This window comes from Lipotes vexillifer, unplaced genomic scaffold, assembly GCF_000442215.2.
Source record: "Lipotes vexillifer unplaced genomic scaffold, Lipotes_vexillifer_v1.1 scaffold448, whole genome shotgun sequence".
Taxonomy (NCBI): Eukaryota; Metazoa; Chordata; class Mammalia; order Artiodactyla; family Lipotidae; genus Lipotes; species Lipotes vexillifer.
Window position 1 is genome coordinate 2,550,515 of NW_006787097.1, and position 19,772 is coordinate 2,570,286.

Sequence of the window (19,772 nt, forward strand, 5' to 3'; positions counted from 1 at the left end):
GGTTCGCGCCCCGGTCCGGGAAGATCCCACATGCCGCGGAGCGGCTGGGCCCGTGAGCCATGGCCGCTGAGCCTGCGCGTCCGGAGCCTGTGCTCTGCAACGGGAGAGGCCACAACAGTGAGAGGCCTGCGTACCGCAAAAATAATAATAATAATAATAATAATAAAATAAAGATGACTGGAAAATTCCAGAAGTCCTCAGCCCTGTGTGTTTTGTGAGAATCTTGAGCTTCCAGGTTAATGGCAAGCACAGAACCTACCTTTGGCAGTGGAGTAGAAATATAGACTGTTTTATGGTGTTGTAACCATACTTTTGTCCAAGTAAGATTTCCGACTTTTGGGCTTTTAATTAACAGGGTGTCTGCCAGATGTCTACCTTGGGGATTCTGTTTCTTGCTGAGGAAATTCCTTGAAAGCTAACTCAATTGTACACTCTAAACGGGTTCGAGTTGCAAGTGTACCTCAAATTGGCCTGCAGTAAATTTAACCAGCACTTCTAACTTTGAAAGTTCTGATTAAACAAACATTTTTGGGTTTTTTTTATCTCAGTGGAAAATACGTAAAAAGGATAATAGCACATTCTGTAAAGTAAGAGGAAAATAATACTCCCTCAATAAAATATTTTATTTCCTAACCAGAGTTTTAATGAAATACACTGATGTGCAGATATACCAGAAATGCCAGTACAACTGTGGTAGCAAGAAAACAGGTTGACAGAAATTGAAACTGGGGAAAGTAATTCAGGCTCTCTACTGAAAAGAGAGTATCAGCATGAAGTAAAAGTCCTATTTTTTTAGTCTGTTCATTCCATAAATTTGAGTGACTGCTACTTGTTGAGTATGTTGCTAAGGAGTGGGATACAAAGATGAATGAAAGACCAAAACTGCCCTCAGAGAGTTCCTAAATTAATGGAGGAGATAAACATGTATGTCTCTATTTTCCAGATGAGCTCATTATGCGCCAAACATGTATTTGGTGTGTGTGACATGTGGTTCAGAACGCACATACGGTATCATGAGGGTCAAACATTGTATTAAGACTTTCTCATACAAAGTGACCTCTCGCTGCTGTGAACTTCTCTCTGAGCATGGTTTGATGCGCAGCCTTGGCCAAGGCAGACTAGTGGGGAGATGTGGCAGTAACTATACCAGCAGAGATGGAAGTGCTTTCCCTCAGTCCCACCTGCTCTTCCTTCACTCAGCAAGTCTTAGATGGAGGCAGAAAAGCGCATCCTTTCAAAAGTCAGCATGCCGGGTTTCCCTGGTGGCGCAGTGGTTGAGAGTCCGCCTGCCGATGCAGGGGACACGGGTTCATGCCCCGGTCCAGGAGGATCCCACATGCCGCGGAGCGGCTGGGCCCTGAGCCGTGGGCGCTGAGCCTGCGCGTCCGGAGCCTGTGCTCCGCAACAGGAGAGGCCATAACAGTGAGAGGCCCACGTACCGCAAAAAACAACAGCAAAAGTCAGCATGCCAAGTAAGCGGAAATCCTTATACAAAATGGCTTGGTGTTGATAGAGAAATAAGTTGAAGTTTTGTGACCAGAAATAACTAATTCTTAATGTTTGTCAGTTGTGAAGGCCAAGTACTGGTACAACTCCAGCAGGATTACCTCTCAGTGTTTAACCCCTCAGGGTATGTAATTGGAAATATCCCAAAGCAGCGAAACAACTGTTTGCTTAGTCAAGTGTTTCTTTTTGCCTGACAGATTAATGATGACAAAACTAAACCACCCTTAACCGGGAGATTGGGATTGAAACATATATACACTAATATGTATGAAATAGATAACTAATAACCTGTATAAAAAATAAATAAAATAAGATTCAAAAATTCAAAAAAAACAAAAACCTAAACCACCCTTAATTGAGGCCCTAATAAGATCCAAGCCCTATGGTGGGGGCTTTAAACATATACATTCACTTAATCCTCAAAGCAACCTTATGAGAGAGGAATCTTTACTCCATTTTACAGATAACATAATATAAGGCTTGGAGAGGTCCAATAACTAATCAAAAGTGTCAACATCTTGTGGTAGAGTAAGGAGTCGAATTCTCCTTCCTGAATTCAAAGCCTACGGCATTATGTGACTACATCCCCTGCTTAACTTGGGAAGACCCAAACAGAAGGCAGGCCTTAGAAAATGGTATTGAATGGAAATAAAAGACAATGGCATATGCAGCTGGATGTCTGCCCAGATGGCCTGGGTCAGTGCTCTGTACAATAAAGAACTTATGGCCTTGGCAGTTGAGAGAGGAAAATATATACACTTACACAACTTATAAATTTATATTTGAACACATAAAAAGAGTCCATCTCCTTTGGAAAAGATACAAATTAAGACTAGCAAGATACCATACTCCACCTGTTTGATAATCAAAACTTGAGTTTGTTGGGAGGAACTCTCATACACTACTAGCGGGAGTGTAAATTGATACGCCACTTTGGAGGGCAATTTGACAAGTTCTATCAGTATTATACATTCACATACTTTGATTTAACGGTTCCCTTCTAGGAATTCCATTGGCTGTATACAGTTTGCAAGCAGGCCAAAAGTTGCCTCTACAAGTTTAGTCATTGCAGTGTTGTTTTAATAAGCAAGAGATGAAAAATAAAGTGTAATCCCATCAATAGTGGACTAATTGGTAGATCATGGTATATCCATGTAGTGGAATATTACACAGCTGTCAAAAAGAATGATAAAGCTTTTTATATACTGATAAGAAAATGTCTCTTAGATACATTAAGTAGAAAATAAAAAAAGCAAGATACAAACCACTGTGTATAGTATGCTCCTGTTTGCATATGAAAATGGGGGAGTATGAAAAAAGTCTGTTACTAGTGTTGTGTTAACTACTTAGGGAGGATGAGAGACTGGGTGAATTAATGAGGAACAGGAGGGAGACTTTTCATTCTAGACCTTCTTATACTTAAAAAAATTATGTGAATTATCTATTTCAGGAAAAAAAAAAGACTGGTTATGAGCTAGTGAATATCTCTGTATAAAAGAGGAAAAAAGAGAGAGAATTTATAATCCTGAGTTGGCAAAAATTCTCCAAAGAAAGAATGAACTCCATTAACTTGTTCAAGTGAGAAAAGTTATGATTAAGGCTATAAGTAAATGGAATATTTGTAATGCAGAATAATTAGATATTTTGATACTTTCTACAGGTATGAGGAAGGCTTATGTATTATTAATCTGCAATGTGAAAGTGGGTGGAGTTAACAGAGCATCAAAAATATCAACTCATTTTTGTGAGATCACCTAAATCATCTGCTTTAAGTAGCAGTGTGACTCTGGGCAGTTCATTAGCTCTCTGTCTTTGATTATAAAGCGAGGGAGGTGGCCCTCATTGCTAAGGTCTTTTCCAGCTTTATCGTGCCAGCCAAAACTCCATAGGGTAATAGGTGTGTACAAAATAAAGAAGTATGCCTTATAGATTAGGAAGACTTTTGTTTTACTGCAAAGGTTACATATGAATATGCATTGGGTATTTCCTCTCTGTGGTTCTAACATTTTCATCAGTTGATTTGAAAACCTCACTAATGTTTTAACAAGAATTCATTTGGTACCACTTGTGCCAAAGTGGTATCTAGGTAGGCAGATACTAGCCTCTGGGAATCCAGTGCAACATGGTCTTTGGTTCAAAACACTCCTGCAGTTTTGTGGGGAAGGCAGACCTAGCACAAATCTTTCTTTCCCTCTTAAAATAAGTACCAAGGTGTCTCACAGGGCTGTGGAGCATTTAACAGGTGTAGGCCCATTCTTGAGACTCTCAGAGGAAACGGTTTTAGTCTCGTTTAAGCTGTTTCTTCTGGCCTTTCTGTACATGTGTCTATTTACTATTCTTTCTTGATTTGTAAACTTTAGACAGTTTATATTGATTTCTGATGATGGTAGATGAGGACTTAGCTATTTTACACCTCTTCCCACTTCCCTTTATTCATTCAGTCAAAATAAGTGTTATAATTTTGGGACTAAATCAAAAGTCAACCTTTCCATGTATATAAAATACAGTTTTGTTTAGAGTAGTACAACATGCTTTTGAAGGAGCACATCTTTTATATGTTCTTTATGACAAGTAGTGCAAATGGTGGTGCCAGAAATGACATGAAAATGGTATTTGAATGCTCTCACAAATACTAATTTTGTGTGATTTCTACATGATATGTTAGAAATTTCTCCTTTACTCTTTGTACTAAAATTTATACAAAACATGGATGCTACCTTAGTGGCAGATCATAATTTTTTATAACTGTCATGCTTCTTATGACAAGAAATGAAATACTTTGAATTTTAAAGTTTGATAACTGGGAACAGGTTGGGTGAGATGTAAACTCTCAGCTTTTTATTGTCTTTGTTGTCAAAGCACGAAGGATCATACCCTGGCTGGAGGGGTGGCATTGTGCTGTATTAGTCAAAGCTGAAAATATGTATGGTAATGTTTTGTTTTGTTTTGCGGTACGCGGGCCTCTTACTGTTGTGGCCTCTCCCGTTGCGGAGAATAGGCTCCAGACGCGCAGGCTCAGCGGCCACGGCTCACAGGCCCAGCCGCTCTGCGGCATGTGGGATCTTCCCGGACCGGGGCACGAACCCGTGTCCCCTGCATCGGCAGGCGGACTCTCAACCACTACACCACCAGGGAAGCCCAAATATTTTTTATTGTTCCATTGTTCTAGGTAGGCAGATAAGGATATTATTTGGCAATGTTGTATTTATTATGATACAGAGAAATTGCCATTATGAAATATTTGTACTGTTAGTATTTAGTTATTTGTCTACTTTAAATTTGCTAGCATTTTTCACTAACTTGTTTTTGTGTTTTAAAATCAACTACAATACTTGTTTTTTCTTCTTTTTGTTAGTAATGTATGCTTTTCTAAAATAGCTATGAAATTATAAGAAAATCAAAAAGAAAAAAAGCACAGCTCATACATAACCCTATCCACCCAGAGACGAGTCCTGTTCTTCTAGATCATTTCCTATGTGCATGTCTACATGTATACATATTTTTAGAAAAAGTAAAAGTTCTCTTCAGGATTTTGAAACCTGAATTTTTTTTTCACTTAACAATGGTACTTTGTCATTTTCTACAATAGTGCATATACTTTTACAAATTATAAAGATAATTTTAACCCTTTAAAAAATCTTAGATGGGTGATTACTTTTCAGAATATAGTTTGAGTATCTAAATGTGTCTCTGCTTACAGAGGGTTTGTATTCCGATGGGAAAGTTATATAGATTTATATATAATGTTAGCTTTGAAGTAAAATAAAGCCGGGTGAGGGAAGAGCACGTGATGGAAGTAGTGAGTCTGTAATAAGGTACAGAGAGGATGGTCATGAAAGGCCTCTCTACTGGGTACCATTTGACCCAAGACCTGCATGACATTTGGCAGTAAGGACATGAGCAAATCAGAGGAAAGGTCTTTCCAGGAAGAGCGAAGAGCCAGTTTCAAGGTCCTGGGGCAGGACCATGTTGGCACAGATGCCAGAATAGGCAGAGACCACAGAATGGAAGGGAGCCAGGGGCCAGTTGAGGTAGGTCTTGGTAAGGAGTTGAGATGATGAGATTACTTTTTTTTAAAAAAAGGAATCACTGAGGCACGGGTTTATATGTATTTGTATGTTTGTATATTCTCACACAGTTTATCAGCTTATTGGTATCCAGAAGAATTGACAGAGGAGGAAGAGTTTGAGTTGGAGGTAAGGTCAGCCTTGGTCGGCTCTGGGAAGGCCCAGTCTCACCCATCCTTGGATCTCCAGTGCCCCTCCCGCAGGGCAATTTGTTGAATGGTACTCGAATGGATGTCCCATTTTAGACAGCAGCTAGAATACTGCTTTGAGTTCATGTCACAGCAAAAGTTCAGGGTATTGATTCTTTTTTTTTTTTTTTAATTATTATTTATTTATTTGGTTGCACCTGGTCTTAGTTGCGGAGGGATATTGATTCTTGTGATTTGGGTCACAAATGTTCAGAATCTGAAGGGTATGAGGAAGAAGACTTTGGGAAAACAGAGCAGTTGCTGATGTCATGTGTAGATGGACAGCTCAGGTCACATCAAACAGACTGAGCTTCTCTATAGCCTGTGATTAAACTGTAATTACGGGTCTTGTTTTGGGAGCATGTGATGGGAACAGGAAGTAAATAAGCTTCAAGGTGGATACATAAATTATAGGAGAGGGTTGACATTACGGAAAAAGGACTGTCAGAAGCTCTAAGACTGCAAAGCCATGAAGCTTCATAATCATGTCTATTACCTCTCCTCGCTCCCAGTTTCTCTCCAAAGAGTTCTGAAATTTAGACGCCAGATGTTTGGGCTAAAATACATGCTGTTTGTCTTAAAAGTGCAGCATTTTGTTACCTTTTAATTTGAAACCCAGAAATAGCCATAACCACCTGTTTTATATTCTGTTAATAGTCATTAAAAAAAAATACAAGTACTATACTGCTGGCAGTCACTGTTTGTGAATCGACAGTTTTCCAGATGGTTGTTTGGAAATTGTCGGTGTGGAACTGTCTTTATTCCCATAGAAGCAGGGTTGGAGATGCTGGGTGGGATTCCAGGCCAGTGCACAAAAGTCAGTCTAATCCATAATGTACCTGCAGTATAGCAGTGAACAAAGAGAACTCTAGAGCTTGTCGTGTGAAGATGTGTTTCTAAGATCTCCAAGGTAGTGTAGATGCCCCAAGGAATGAGCAGACCCTTTGGAAGGTGTGAGGGTGCTATATTTAAGGACCCAAGTGAGGGATGAGAGGGAACAGTCCAAAGGAATAGAGGACAGACCCCGGCTTGGCCTCAGTCACTTTGAAATAAGGGACAGTAGAAGTTTCTGCCTCCTTGTGATGCCCTGATATCAGTTTTGACTGAGTTGGTTTCTTGGTCACAGTCTTTTTCTTCCTTTACCACAGAAGCCTTAAGGTTAGTCTCCCTGTTCCTTTTTCCCCTCACTCTGCTTACTGAAGGATCATATGGGATTTTAGATTTTGCAGAGTGCTGATCTGACACTTCCAATGTACATATTTGAAAAAATCAGATCCAGAAAGAAGCATTTTGACTGAAGTGCCTTTTGTCCCTAAGGTGGCCATCCCTGAAACAGACCTATGTCCATTTTGTTTTATTTTACGTCTGGCATAAAGTAAGTGGTTGCTTAATGACTGTAAGTTGGATTCCTGGTTTTCAGACATGGTCTAAATATGTTTGCTTCAAAAATGAGGAGCTTCTGTGTCACTTTGACCTTGATACTTATCTGGACCATTTGAAAGAGTAATTTCCAGAGTTCTGTTAGCTAAGTAACATGAGGCTATTAAAATTCAAGGGAGTCTTATTTGTGCCTACGTGTGATTATGATTACTGCCCCTCACCCCCTGCCATGAGCAGAATGTGTGCTTTCTAAAAATACTGCTGTTGAAATAATTCCCGGGTCCCAAAGGGGGTTAAATTGTGAAAGAACAATAGGAAAGGCTTGTCGTCTTAACGTTTGAGATCATCTGAATTGGAAATGTTTCTCTTTCTCTTGTATTTTTGAGAGTCTGAGAGTACCACTCCAAGTCTTTCGAGACCTTTCTGTTAATGTTTCTTCTTCGTCCTCCTCCTACGTTGACATCTAAGTATGCAGTATTTTGAGTGTCTTTATAGATTCTCTTCTAATTTTTTTGTGTTTTGTTTGTAAATCAATTGGAAATACCCTTGTTGCTATTGAGTAATTTTCTTCTCACAGCCCTACTCCCCTCTTTATACCTTTAGAGAAAGATGAGGCAGGATGAGAGTGGATGGTACATGCTCTCAAGAGACTTATACTAGTATTTCATTAAGGAAAAAAGACTAATGTGTATTATTCTGTTGTTCCCAATGGAGTAGTGTTTTCTGATTAAACACACGTAACTGGAGACTGTTTAATATCAGTTACTTTAAAAATTCATTTAACAAACAATATTTGAGTGCCTTCACACTGTCAGGCACGATGCTAGGCTCTGGGATACAGCCGTGAATGATATCGTTCCTGAGTTAAATGTGTTCAAGTTCTAGTTCGACAAATGGACAACCAGCCAGTCATTACCAGCAGAAATGTATGAGGGGTATCAATGAGCGCAGTGGGAGCACAAAAAATACAGGTTAATGGACTTCCCTCGTGGTGCAGTGGTTAAGAATCTGCCTGCCAATGCAGGGGACACGGGTTCGAGCCCTGATCCTGGAAGATCCCACATGCCACAGAGCATCTAAGCCCGTGCGCCACAACTACAGAACCTGCGCTCTAGAGCCCACGAGCCACAACTACTGAGCCCGCATGCCACAACTACTGAAGCCCACGTGCCTAGAGCCTGTTCTCTGCAAGAGGAGAAGCTACCGCAGTGAGAAGCCCGTGCACCACAACGAAGAGTAGCCTCCGCTTTCCGCAACTGGAGAAAGCCCGTGCCCAGCAACGAAGACCCAACACAGCCAAAAATAAATAAATAAATGAATAAATTTATTTTCAAAAAATACAGGTTAAGCTAGAACTAAATTGTAAAGGATTAAGAGTTGGACAGGGTGGGGAAGGGTGTTGCAGGCAGGAGAAGAAAGTGGTTTGCTGGCATGTGAATTTGGTGCATTCTGAGAATGGGAATTAGTTCTATGTGACAGGTGTGTCTGCGACCAGGAAGTGAATAACTTTCTATATCTATATTAAGGACTCTTCATTTTATTCATCAGCTGATGGAGATTTATTGAAGGAGTTTTCGAACAGGAGAGTGTCATGGTCAGATTAAAAATCACTTTGACCAGGAAGAATGGATTGAAGCAGAGTGATCCTGAAGATGTCAGAGACAAATGAAGAAGGGACTCTAGTAATCTAGGAAGGAAGTGGGGAAAGCTTATCTGAAGCAGTGATTTTTATACTTAACCCCAAATTTTAAAATATTGTTTGTTTTAAAACTCAACACATTTTAAAATTTTGATTTAGCAGTAAGATTAGTGAAACAAACATAGGATATAAGTTTCAGAAAGTTTTACGAGTCTCAAGTATTACTTCTTTTGGTGATTTCAGCTTTAAATTCTTCAGTTGTTTGCGCAATGCAAAATACTTATGTGCTGACTTAACGACTGTTTTTCTGGTATTTTGTGTGTGTTTATAGTGTGGAAATGATTATAGCTGCTTGAAAATACTGAGTTCTGCCTTAAATCCCATGGACGCCGAGCTGCATTTTCTGCAGAGTTTTTGTATTGGAAAAGACACTTTTACCATTTTCATTTACAATTTCACTAAGGCAGTAAGTTTATAGAATACCCTGTAAACACTCTAAATAAGTATACTTTCAGAAATCTTGAAGCAAGGACTAGGATACTAAAATGCCTATTGTATGTTTAGATAGTTTTTAGGTCATTCAAAATAGATTGTAGTTAGAGAATACACTTATAAAATAAACATAATCAGTAGTATTCATGATTATACTCCAAATTTTTATATCATGCTCTTTTTATGTGTATTTTGCCAGTCTCTTCCTTGATTTGAGCTTAAATAGACAAGTATTGACATTTAATTTAAAAAACCTGAATTGTAAATAACCTTGTGGCAAAAGATAAGCCTAGTAAAATAGGAAAGAAGAGGTAAGAACCCGCTCACATTTAAAATATTAACCATCTGAAACATTCTTATTTTATAGACATGTACATGTATATAGGTTACAATTCTGTGTTGTACATTATTTTTTCTACGTTTGTTCCTGTTTTTTCCTATGGAATTTCCATGTGTTAAACACATAGCTCACAGATTTATCTTATTTACATGCTTGCTTATTCCTATTGGCATTTAAAAGGCTTAAGACAATGGCTGTTTCTTGTTTGTCCTTGTATTCCTGCATAGAGTCTGAGACTAAATGAAATTTTAATCCATTATATTTTCCAGGTGTTCATGATCTTTTTATTTGTTCCTTCTGTTTTTTGGGTTTTTTATCATTATCATTTGTTGCCTGGTTAGTCTGCTCAAGTGCACTGGATTGTATGGATAGAAAATCTAAGTAGCACAAATGTGGCCTCTTTGTTTTGCATCCTGATGTGAGATATCGACCCCTCCTCCTTTCCATTCCCTCTCCCCCCGCCCCCCCACCGCCAGTCACCACGATTCCATATGTTTTCCCCCACCCAGTCATTCTCCTGCCTGAAGGCTTCCCGGTGCTTCTCACATTCTGTAACTGGTCCTCTGGTCTCATTCTCATCTTTAGCAGGATTACCTCTGCCTGTCACAAGATCCTGTGCTCCAGTCTTTTTTTTTTAACTATTTTTGGCTGCCTTGGGTCTTCGTTGCTGCGCGGGCTTTCTCTAGTTGCGGCGAGCGGGGGCTACTCTTCGTTGTGGTGCATGGGCTTCTCATTGCGGTGGCTTCTCTTGTTGTGGAGCACGGGCTCTAGGCGCGCGGGCTTCAGTAGTTGTGGCACGCGGGCTTAGTTGCTCCGCAGCATGTGGGACTTCCTGGACCAGGGCTCGAACCCCTGTCCCCTGCATTGGCAGGCGGATTCTTAACCACTGCGCCACCAGGGAAGTCCCCTGTGCTCCAGTCTTATATTAAAAACAAACAAACAGAACACGGTTTCCCCAAAATGCCACATTCTCTATCACATACTGCCTTTGTACCTCCTCTGTGGGCACTTGACTAAGCAGGCAGAATCACTGCCTCTTGTTTCCTCTGTGCTCCATGGCACTTCTTTCATTCAGCAGTTGTAATTTGTATCAAGTTGTATTATTTGTTTGTTTGTGTATCAGTCTCCCCTACTAGACTTTTTACAAAGACCCTGACCTACTCCTTCTTAAATCCTCAAGGCCTAGCACAATCCCCAGCACATGGTAGAGTGTCATGATAACCTTTAGAGTGGAGCTACTCAATTTGTCTAGGATTATCAAAGTATGAAAAGAAAATAATATGTAAACATAGAGACATAAATATTTAGATCTAAAATGTATGTGTGCCTAATAGGCAAAATAGGTTATTGTGACATCTGTGAAGGTATTCCAGACAGGACAATTAGAAGTGACTATCTGGAAAATCAGAATTTTAAGGGGCCATCTGGGACACATTTGGGGTTAGATAAACCTGCATCTATTTTGAGTATCCCCAGAATTCACTAGATGACCCTATACATTTATAAAAATTTGCTGAGTAGAAATATATTCCAAATAACACTCAGCATAGGCATTAAAAAAAGATTAGACTGTGGAGAACCTTAATATAGATAAAATCAAAGAATGGTAACACTTTCCAAGATTATGATAGTTGTACACTGGTGCTCCTTTGTTCAGGTGCATCATTAGTGTGATGCTGGTCGTCAGCATAAGAAAATATAGCGCAGAATGGACTCACAAAAATGTCTGGACCCTGGATGAGCATTTCCAAATGTGTGTTTCAAGTGTAGAGACTCCTATCAACATCTTTTTAGTATAACACTTTGTATATGAATCTTGAGTATTGCAGATATAAAGGACCTTTCAGTTTTTTCATTAAACCAGAAACTGTATGATTTTAGTAATTCTCTTTTAATTTCAAAAGAAACTGTGGTTTTTATTTTTCAGTGTTGAAAATGAGCCCATGAGCACAAGTCAGAAAAAGGAAAAGGTACTTTCATCAGAAGCAGTAAAGGTATAGTTTTAAATTAATATTATTTTATATCAAGCAAATATGTTTCTTAGTTTCTGCTGTTTCTTATTCTTTTAGATTCTGTCATCTCATTTTACGTTTCAAAAAGAGCATAAAGTCTTATTACTTTATGTGGAACTCCAGCCCAGCTCTGCTGGACATTTGCATCTTGGGGTGTGGGTAGCTGGAGAGGACTGAGGAGAGACTTGAGGCAGTGGTGCTCTCACCCCAGCCTAGCCACTAACCAACTGTGAGGCCTTCAGCTGAGGCATTTAACTTCCTTGTGCCTTGGTTTTCTAATCTGTAAATTGTATCATCTGACCTCCACAGTCTCTTTTCTCTAGGAGCTTCTTTGATTTATGTTGTGTTTTCTCAAATGCTTCTGACGACTAAGAGTGCTTTTGAGGGCGTAGAAGTTAAAGACATGTTCGTACATGTCATTAGTATGTGATAATGTTTGTCAGCTCATATATGAACTGGCTTTCCCTGCATCTACAGGACAAGCATGAAAAGACTATAAGGTACACTTCTACGCAAATAGTTACTGAAAAGTGTGGTTAAAAATCCTGGAGAACCACTAAACCTTATAACATTTCTTTTTAGTCATAAGTGATTTTATAGAAATTGGATGTTTGTGTTGTTTGGGGATGTGAGGCCAGGTATGTTGATCAAGTTTTGGTAGCTGTCTCCCATTCATGGAGTTTGGTCCCAGTTACTTTCTTTTTAAACGATTTGTGACAGTCAGTCAAGGAGAAAGCTTGTGCTTTCCAGGGATTTCTGGGTACATTAGCTTGGTCAGTGGAAGGACTAGAAAGTCATCTTAATTCTTCCTTACTGATATGGGGACTCTTAAACATTATATGAGATCCAAAGACCTTAAATATGGTAAAGATAAAGCTGTTTTCCTTCTTTATTCCCTCCTTCTCCATCATAGTTAGCAATATAAATATTTTTTTGAAAGAAAAATAAATCAGAATCTGATTTTTTTTTATTTGTTTGTTTGTTTTGTTTTGTTTTTTTGCCGTACGCGGGCCTCTCCCTGCTGTGGCCTCTCCCGTTGCGGAGCACAGGCTCCGGATGCGCAGGCTCAGCGGCCATGGCTCACGGGCCCAGCTGCTCCGCGGCATGTGGGATCTTCCCGGACCGGGGCACGAACCCGTGTCCCCTGCATCGGCAGGTGGACTCTCAACCACTGCGCCACCAGGGAAGCCTTGATTTTTTTTTTTAACTTTATAGAAAGAAACAAATCTGGATCACCTTGCTTCCCTTCCCTTTCTTCTTCCTTTGTGAATTTGGCTACTAAATCCTGCTCCCAGGTTTTATAACACCTCCTACCTATTCTGTTTCAGCTAGTCCTTAGCCAGCTTGCTGGTTCACCACTGCATGGGCTCTGTAGCTTTCTCCATCTTGCTCAGTTTTCACATGTCCTGAGATGGCTTACTTCAAGATTTTTGCTTGAATTCTGTAGGTGCAACCTTGCTCTTGAGTTGCTTCACAGGAAGTACGTATGTTACTTCTGAGATCTCAGACATCACAGTTGCTTTGGCTGCCAGCTCCTGTCATTCTCTCTCTTAATCCCTCATTGCCTCTGCACCCACCCTTGAGCTTCAGAGAACCTTCATGTTTTCCCTGCTCTCTTCTCCTTTCTTGATCTCTACTTGTTTGTCTACTTAGCCTGGAACTGATATGTAACACTTCAGCTATTAATCTCACTGAAAGAAAGTCTTCAAACTTGGCCCTCAGACTTTAATTTCCAGTAGTCCTGCTTTTTCACCTGCAGAGTTTTGCTCTAGAAAGTTACATCTTTGTGGCTTCAGTGTCTATGTGGTGGCAAATATAGTGGTTGGGCCTCCATGATGATGATCTTTTCTATCCATTCTTAGTATCTTGGTTTGAGTGCCCAGGATAATTTCAGTTTGGGATTTGGGCCCCCAAGTAAACAGGGCTCATGTTGTGAAACTGTTTCTCTTATGGTTTGAGACCTATAGGATTACTTATACATGGGCAGTTTTGTTAGCCCATGATAGAAAGGGTACCATGGCACTCTCACTGGGGGAGTGTAAGCATTTTGGACCATGTAACTGTATTTTTTTTTTCTTACTTTCTGGAAATTATTGGTAGGATTTCCTCAACCTCGCTACACAGACCCAGTTGTTCTGGGACCGGCTGCTGCCAGGCATCAAAAATACTTACATTTTGCAGATTATATTCCATTATAAGTTATGACCAGATATTGGGTATAATTCTCTGTGCTATACAGTAAATCCCTGTTGCTTCAGTTAAAAAAAAGAAAAGAAAAAAGTACATATTTTGATAATATCAATAGTCAGATGCATACCTAGGGGGAAAGAAAGGTTAGCAACAATATCTATGATCTTATTATTTTAAATAGTCTCATTTAAAGTTTTCTATTTAGCAATTAGTATAAAACATGCATTTGCTTTCTTTGTAACAAATGGTTTTCTGAAACATAGCATTCCACTGTAATGTGACATTTCTTGCCATGCTTCCATCTTCTTAACCTGAGTTTTATGATAATGCCTTCCATGATAAGGAAAAATATGTACCATTTCTCCTCTCTAGTGTAAAATGTAACAGATTTATGTATAATGAATGTTTTTAGTGCATTTCTTTTTGTATTTGACCTTGAGATACCAAATCAAGATATTGAAGATGGTTTTGTTATAAATTTAAGCTACAAAAAATTAATTATATTTTTCAAACAACTGGAGAATATAGAAGCTTTATATTGTCTTTGGACATAATTAGATTCTTAGTTCTTAAAATATCACTTATACGCTGTACAAATTTTGCTGTCTTGATAACATTGGAATCTGTTTCTCACATGTGCATCTACCGTTCCACTGAAATATATATTTCTTCTATATTAATCAGTTTTTGTATCTAACTGGCAAAATTCCAGATATTTAGTCCATATTCTATGTTTATTTCTCTATAGGGAATGTAGATTCTTGTCTTGCAGCCTTAGACTCCTGCTGTGCTCATGTCTACTGTTATTTAAAAGAGAGGGAAGGCATGTTATAATGCCCTGCTCCCTTCTGCCTGTTTCAGAGGACTATTCATCCCTTCCTGCCTTCCAAGGCTAAACTCCCTAAATCCCTCTGCTAGTGGTACTGGTCTCTAATTTCCCACCTTCTTTTGGACTTCGCCTTGCCCTGCATCCATCTCTCCATCTTCACTGGCTTCCTCTATTTCTCTCTAAATATATAAAATTTTAAAAAATACACTGTTTTCCTTTCATGGCTCTGGATTCCTTTCAGGCTATCATTTCATTTTACTTGCTACCTTTAACTCAAAGATTTCTTATGAAAGTTTGTCATAATCACTGTTTAATTCTTAATGCTTTCTAATCTGACTCTGGTCTCCCTCCCGGCTCCCTTAGACATGGGAAAACCAGTACTGTGCCTGCCATACATTGTCATAGTTGTTAAATGAGTGAGAGTCATTCCATGAAACCCTGACCTCTTGCTAACCATCAGTGGCCTTTTCTTAGTTCTTATTTAACCAGTTGAGACACTTGATTTTCCAAGTCTTGTCTCCTTTCCAGAAAGTCTCTTTATTATATTTGCACTTATGATATTGTACATTCTTGTTTCAATTCCTGCCTCTGGCCATTCCCTTCTGTTTCCTTCACTGATTCTCTTCTGGCTAAATTACTTTCCATGTAGATGTTTCTCAAAGTCCTCAACCCTCCTCAACATCAGTCTTTTAAAGCAGTATCTTCCAGTCTCATTACTTCATCTTTTGGCTCTCAGAACTCTACCCGACATCCCTCTTGAGCTCTAGACTTGATTGTCAGAGTTCCAGACATTTCTACATGGATGGCCTTTGATACCGCAAATTCAGTCTGCCCAAAAGTCTCAATATTTTCAGAGATGTTCTCTCTATATAAATTTGTTCGGGAGATAGAGGTGTTGGGAGGTAGGGAGGATCGTTTAACTGCTTGGGGTGGAGGAAAAGCCCTGGGTGTCAAGTACTCCATTTGGAGATTTTCAGTCAAACTCTGCTCTTAATCCCATGTCTCATATTGCCCTAAGTAGTACCTAGTATCTTCAAATCCTGAGCTTTTCCAGGTGGTCTGCTGACAATCTGTCTGTAGATTGTTTCCCCCTTATGATCAAAGTTTCCTGTTGCAGACACTTGGGTGGAAGCGTCTTCTGGTCAGTTACCATGCCTTCATCTGCTTTTGCCCTCTAAACTTTTTCTGAAATCTCTTATCTGCTAATATCTACTCTCTTCCTCTCCTTGTTTTTATAACTTAAAAAAAAAAAAACCCTTTACAGTCATTTTAGAGTGTTTTGTACAAGAGAAGAAATCAGTGTGTGTGGTTTATCCCCAGTGTTAATCAGAATTTTTATCTCTTTTTCTATAAATTTATTCATTTATTTAATTTTTGGCTGCACTGGGTCTTTGCTGCTGCACGCGGGCTTTCTCTAGCTGCTGAGAGCGTGGGCTACTCTTTGTTGCGGTGCGCGGGCTTCTCATTGTGGTGGCTTCTCTTGTTGCAGAGCACAGGCTCTAGGCGCATGGACTTCGGTAGTTGTGGCACACGGGCTTCAGTAGTTGTGGCTCGCAGGCTCAGTAGTTGTGGCTCACGGGCTCTAGAGCACAGGCTCAGTAGTTGTGGCGCACGGGCTTAGTTGCTCCACGGCATGTGGGATCTTCCCGGACCAGGGCTCGAGGCTGGGTCCCCTGCATTGGCAGGCGGATTCTTAACCACTGCGCCACCAGGGAAGTCCAGAATATTTATCTCTTAATAGTTGAGGAAAGTGAATCTCAGAGAGATTGTCACTTGACAAACTCATATTATTATTGAGAGGAGGCAGGAGAATTCAGATGCAGTTCTGTACCATTGTGCTTTCCATTTGTGAACTTAATTTGTAAGGTATACTTAGAAACTTAATTTACCAAAAAGAAATCCTATTAAAAATTAAAAGAGCTGTGGCAGTAAGTCTGTTTTCAGAATGAGTCATGAGCTAAATAAAATAAATTAAATCTGAACCATAGGTTATAGATTTTCCAAACCAGGCCTAAATAACTTGATGATTATTAGGCCTGTTCTCAGTAGCTTGGCATCTGCTTTATGTAAAGTTTAACTCTTGCCCCATTTTAGAATTGTTGCTCATAACTGATCATACAACTTTGGTGAAGGTTCTGGTATCTTTTAAGAGATGCCTGGTTGCCATAAACAAGACCAAAAGACAACCCTCAGAATGGGAGAAAATATTTGCAAATGAATCAACTGACAAAGGATTAATCTCTAAAATTTACAGGCAGCTCATGCAGCTCAATAACAAAAAAACAAACAACCCAAGCCAAAAATGGGCAGAAGACCTAAATAGACATTTCTCCAAAGAAGATATACAGACTGCCAACAAACACATGAAAGAATGCTCAACATCATTAATCATTAGAGAAATGCAAATCAAAACTACAATGAGATATCATCTCACACCAGTCAGAATGGCTATCATCAAAAAATCTAGAAACAATAGATGCTGGAGAGGGTGTGGAGAAAAGGGAACCCTCTTGCACTGCTGGTGGGAATGTGAATGGGTTCAGCCACTATGGAGAACAGTATGGAGGTTCCTTAAAAAACTACAAATAGAACTACCCAGCAATCCCACTACTAGGTATATACCCTGAGGAAACCAGAATTCAGAAAGAGTCATGTACCAAAATGTTCATTGCAGCTCTATTTACAATAGCCCGGAGATGGAAACAACCTAAGTGCCCATCGTCGGATGAATGGATAAAGAAGATGTGGCACATATATACAATGGAATATTACTCAGCCATAAAAAGAAACGAAACTGAGTTATTTGTAGTGAGGTGGATGGACCTAGAGTCTGTCATACAGAGTGAAGTAAGTCAGAAAGAGAAAAACAAATACCGTATGCTAACACATATATATGGAATTTAAGAAAAAAAAATGTTATGAAGAACCTAGGGGTAAGACAGGAATAAAGACATAGACCTACTGGAGAACAGACTTGAGGATATGGGGAGGGGGAAGGGTGAGGTGTGATAGGGCGAGAGAGAGACATGGACATATATATACTAACAAACGTAAGGTAGATAGCCAGTGGGAAGCAGCCGCATGGCACAGGGAAACCGGCTCGGTTCTTTGTGGCTGTCTGGAGGGGGGGGATAGGGAGGGGGGGAGGGAGGGAGACAAAGAGGGAAGAGATATGGGAACATATGTATATGTATAACTGATTCACTCTGTTATAAAGCAGAAACTAACACACCATTGTAAAGCAATTATACCCCAATAAAGATGTTAAAAAAAAAAAAAAAAAAGAGATGCCTGGTTGCTATATGCCTATGATGTTTCTAGGGACAACCGAGGAGTATCAATCTAGTGCATATTACTGTTAGTTGTTAATAATTCATAACCCTTATTTTTAATATTATCATAAATAATTTACTAAAAAGAACCACGCTTGTTTTTATTGTTGCCACTGTTCACTGATATGTAAAAATGGAAGAATTGTAGCTCCAGAGTATCTCACTGAATAAAAATAGTCACAAATTGTTCTTTATATCAGTGCCTATATTGAGGGTACAGTACTGTTTAGTAAGATGAATATATTAAATTATGCATTTGTTTATATTTTGATTCGTGTAACTCTTATTTCCTTATTGGTCTTTTTCAACTCTTGTATGGCTAGAGGTGAAATGGTAGTCAAATTTAAATATATTAAATGTTTGCATGGTTAGGAGAAATTTAATTACTGAACTAATTTTTAAAAATAAATTATAGCCTTAATGCATGCTTGCTGTCCTTTTTTTCTCAGTGATACAAATAGCAATATGACATCAATTTAAAATCAAGATTAAAAAATTTTTCTTTTTCAAACATGGGAACTCTCTTTTAAAAAATTTCAACTATAGTTGGACTTGGAACCCCATATGTAAACAGATTCAAGCAACGCTCCCCTGTTGATGATGGGAATGAGTGGCCTCACTGTTGTGGCCTCTTCCGTTGCGGAGCACAGGCTCCGGACGCGCAGGCTCAGCGGCCATGGCTCATGGGCCCAGCCACTCCGCGGCATGTGGGACCCTCCCGGACCGGGGCACGACCCCGTGTCCCCTGCATCGGCAGGCGGACTCTCAACCACTTGCGCCACCAGAGAAGCCCCAATCCTTATTTTATAGAAGTGTTTTAGAATTAACTGAGATAACATGTGCTGCAGTGCATGATACCCAGCACAATTTAGGTACTGAGGAAAAGAGCTGTCTTCTTGCCACATGCAGTCTGATGACAACTTAGAATCTAACTCTTTGCTTAAGAATGGTGCTGACTTTTTTTGGGTGAATAGTATGGAAATCAGCTATTAGAAACATTGATTCTCTGTAACATTTGAAAAGAAGGCATACATGAACGTATGTATGCACATTGAACTTGAGCTAGAACTCAAAAACTCTCACCCTTGATTGCTTCTATAAAGACTGGGTGCTGTCAGGGTGCCTGAAGTGGAGATTGCACTGCATGTTACTGCACCATTCACATGACCAAAGGGGCTGCCAGGGCTTAAGCCTTTTGATATGGCTGGTGCTGCTCTGGGGCCTTGATATCTCAGGGTTCTTGGATGTTGAATGTATTGCATGGTATCTGGTTTATTTGCAGCGGCTCCAACCTCTCATAGACCTGGAATAGTCCTACTTTGTGGTGTGGTGGCGTACCTTATGAAAATGGAAACTGGGGATGAAGGGTCTTGTACATACTCTAGATTTTTTGTGAGTAAATTTGCCTCCTCAGGTGCCAGATACTGATTTGAGAGCTCCAAAAGGCTCTCACAGAATTAAAAACATTTATTATTCTGGCCCAGTGTTTTCGTTGGAGAAGTGTTTATACCATAACAAGAAGGAATGGCTTTTTCCCTACGTTATGTCATCTTGTTCTTTTCTCACCTTACACACCTGCCCTGGTTGATTTGATTTTACCTACATCTTAGCCAATGACAAAAATCACAACTGTCCCTCCAGCCCAATGTGTTCTCCTGAGCTTCAGGGTGACGGAGCCATTTCTTTGATGGACCTTTCCTGTGAAGGTCACTGAGTAGGAGATTTGACTTACTCAAAGTTGAATTCAGTGTATTTTATCCTAATTTCCTTCTGTTCCTGTATTCCCTGTCCTGCTGA

General features: G+C 39.7%; 1 protein-coding gene across 1 annotated transcript in view; it reads left to right on the forward strand.

Moving 5' to 3' along the window:
- Positions 1-19,772, forward strand: part of CRYBG3 (crystallin beta-gamma domain containing 3) — a 115,270-nt gene that overhangs the window by 4,952 nt on the left and 90,546 nt on the right. The window contains exon 2 of the mRNA XM_007459875.1: positions 11,540-11,606. Coding sequence (XP_007459937.1) covers positions 11,540-11,606 — 67 coding nt within the window. The remainder of the gene's footprint in view (positions 1-11,539; positions 11,607-19,772) is intronic.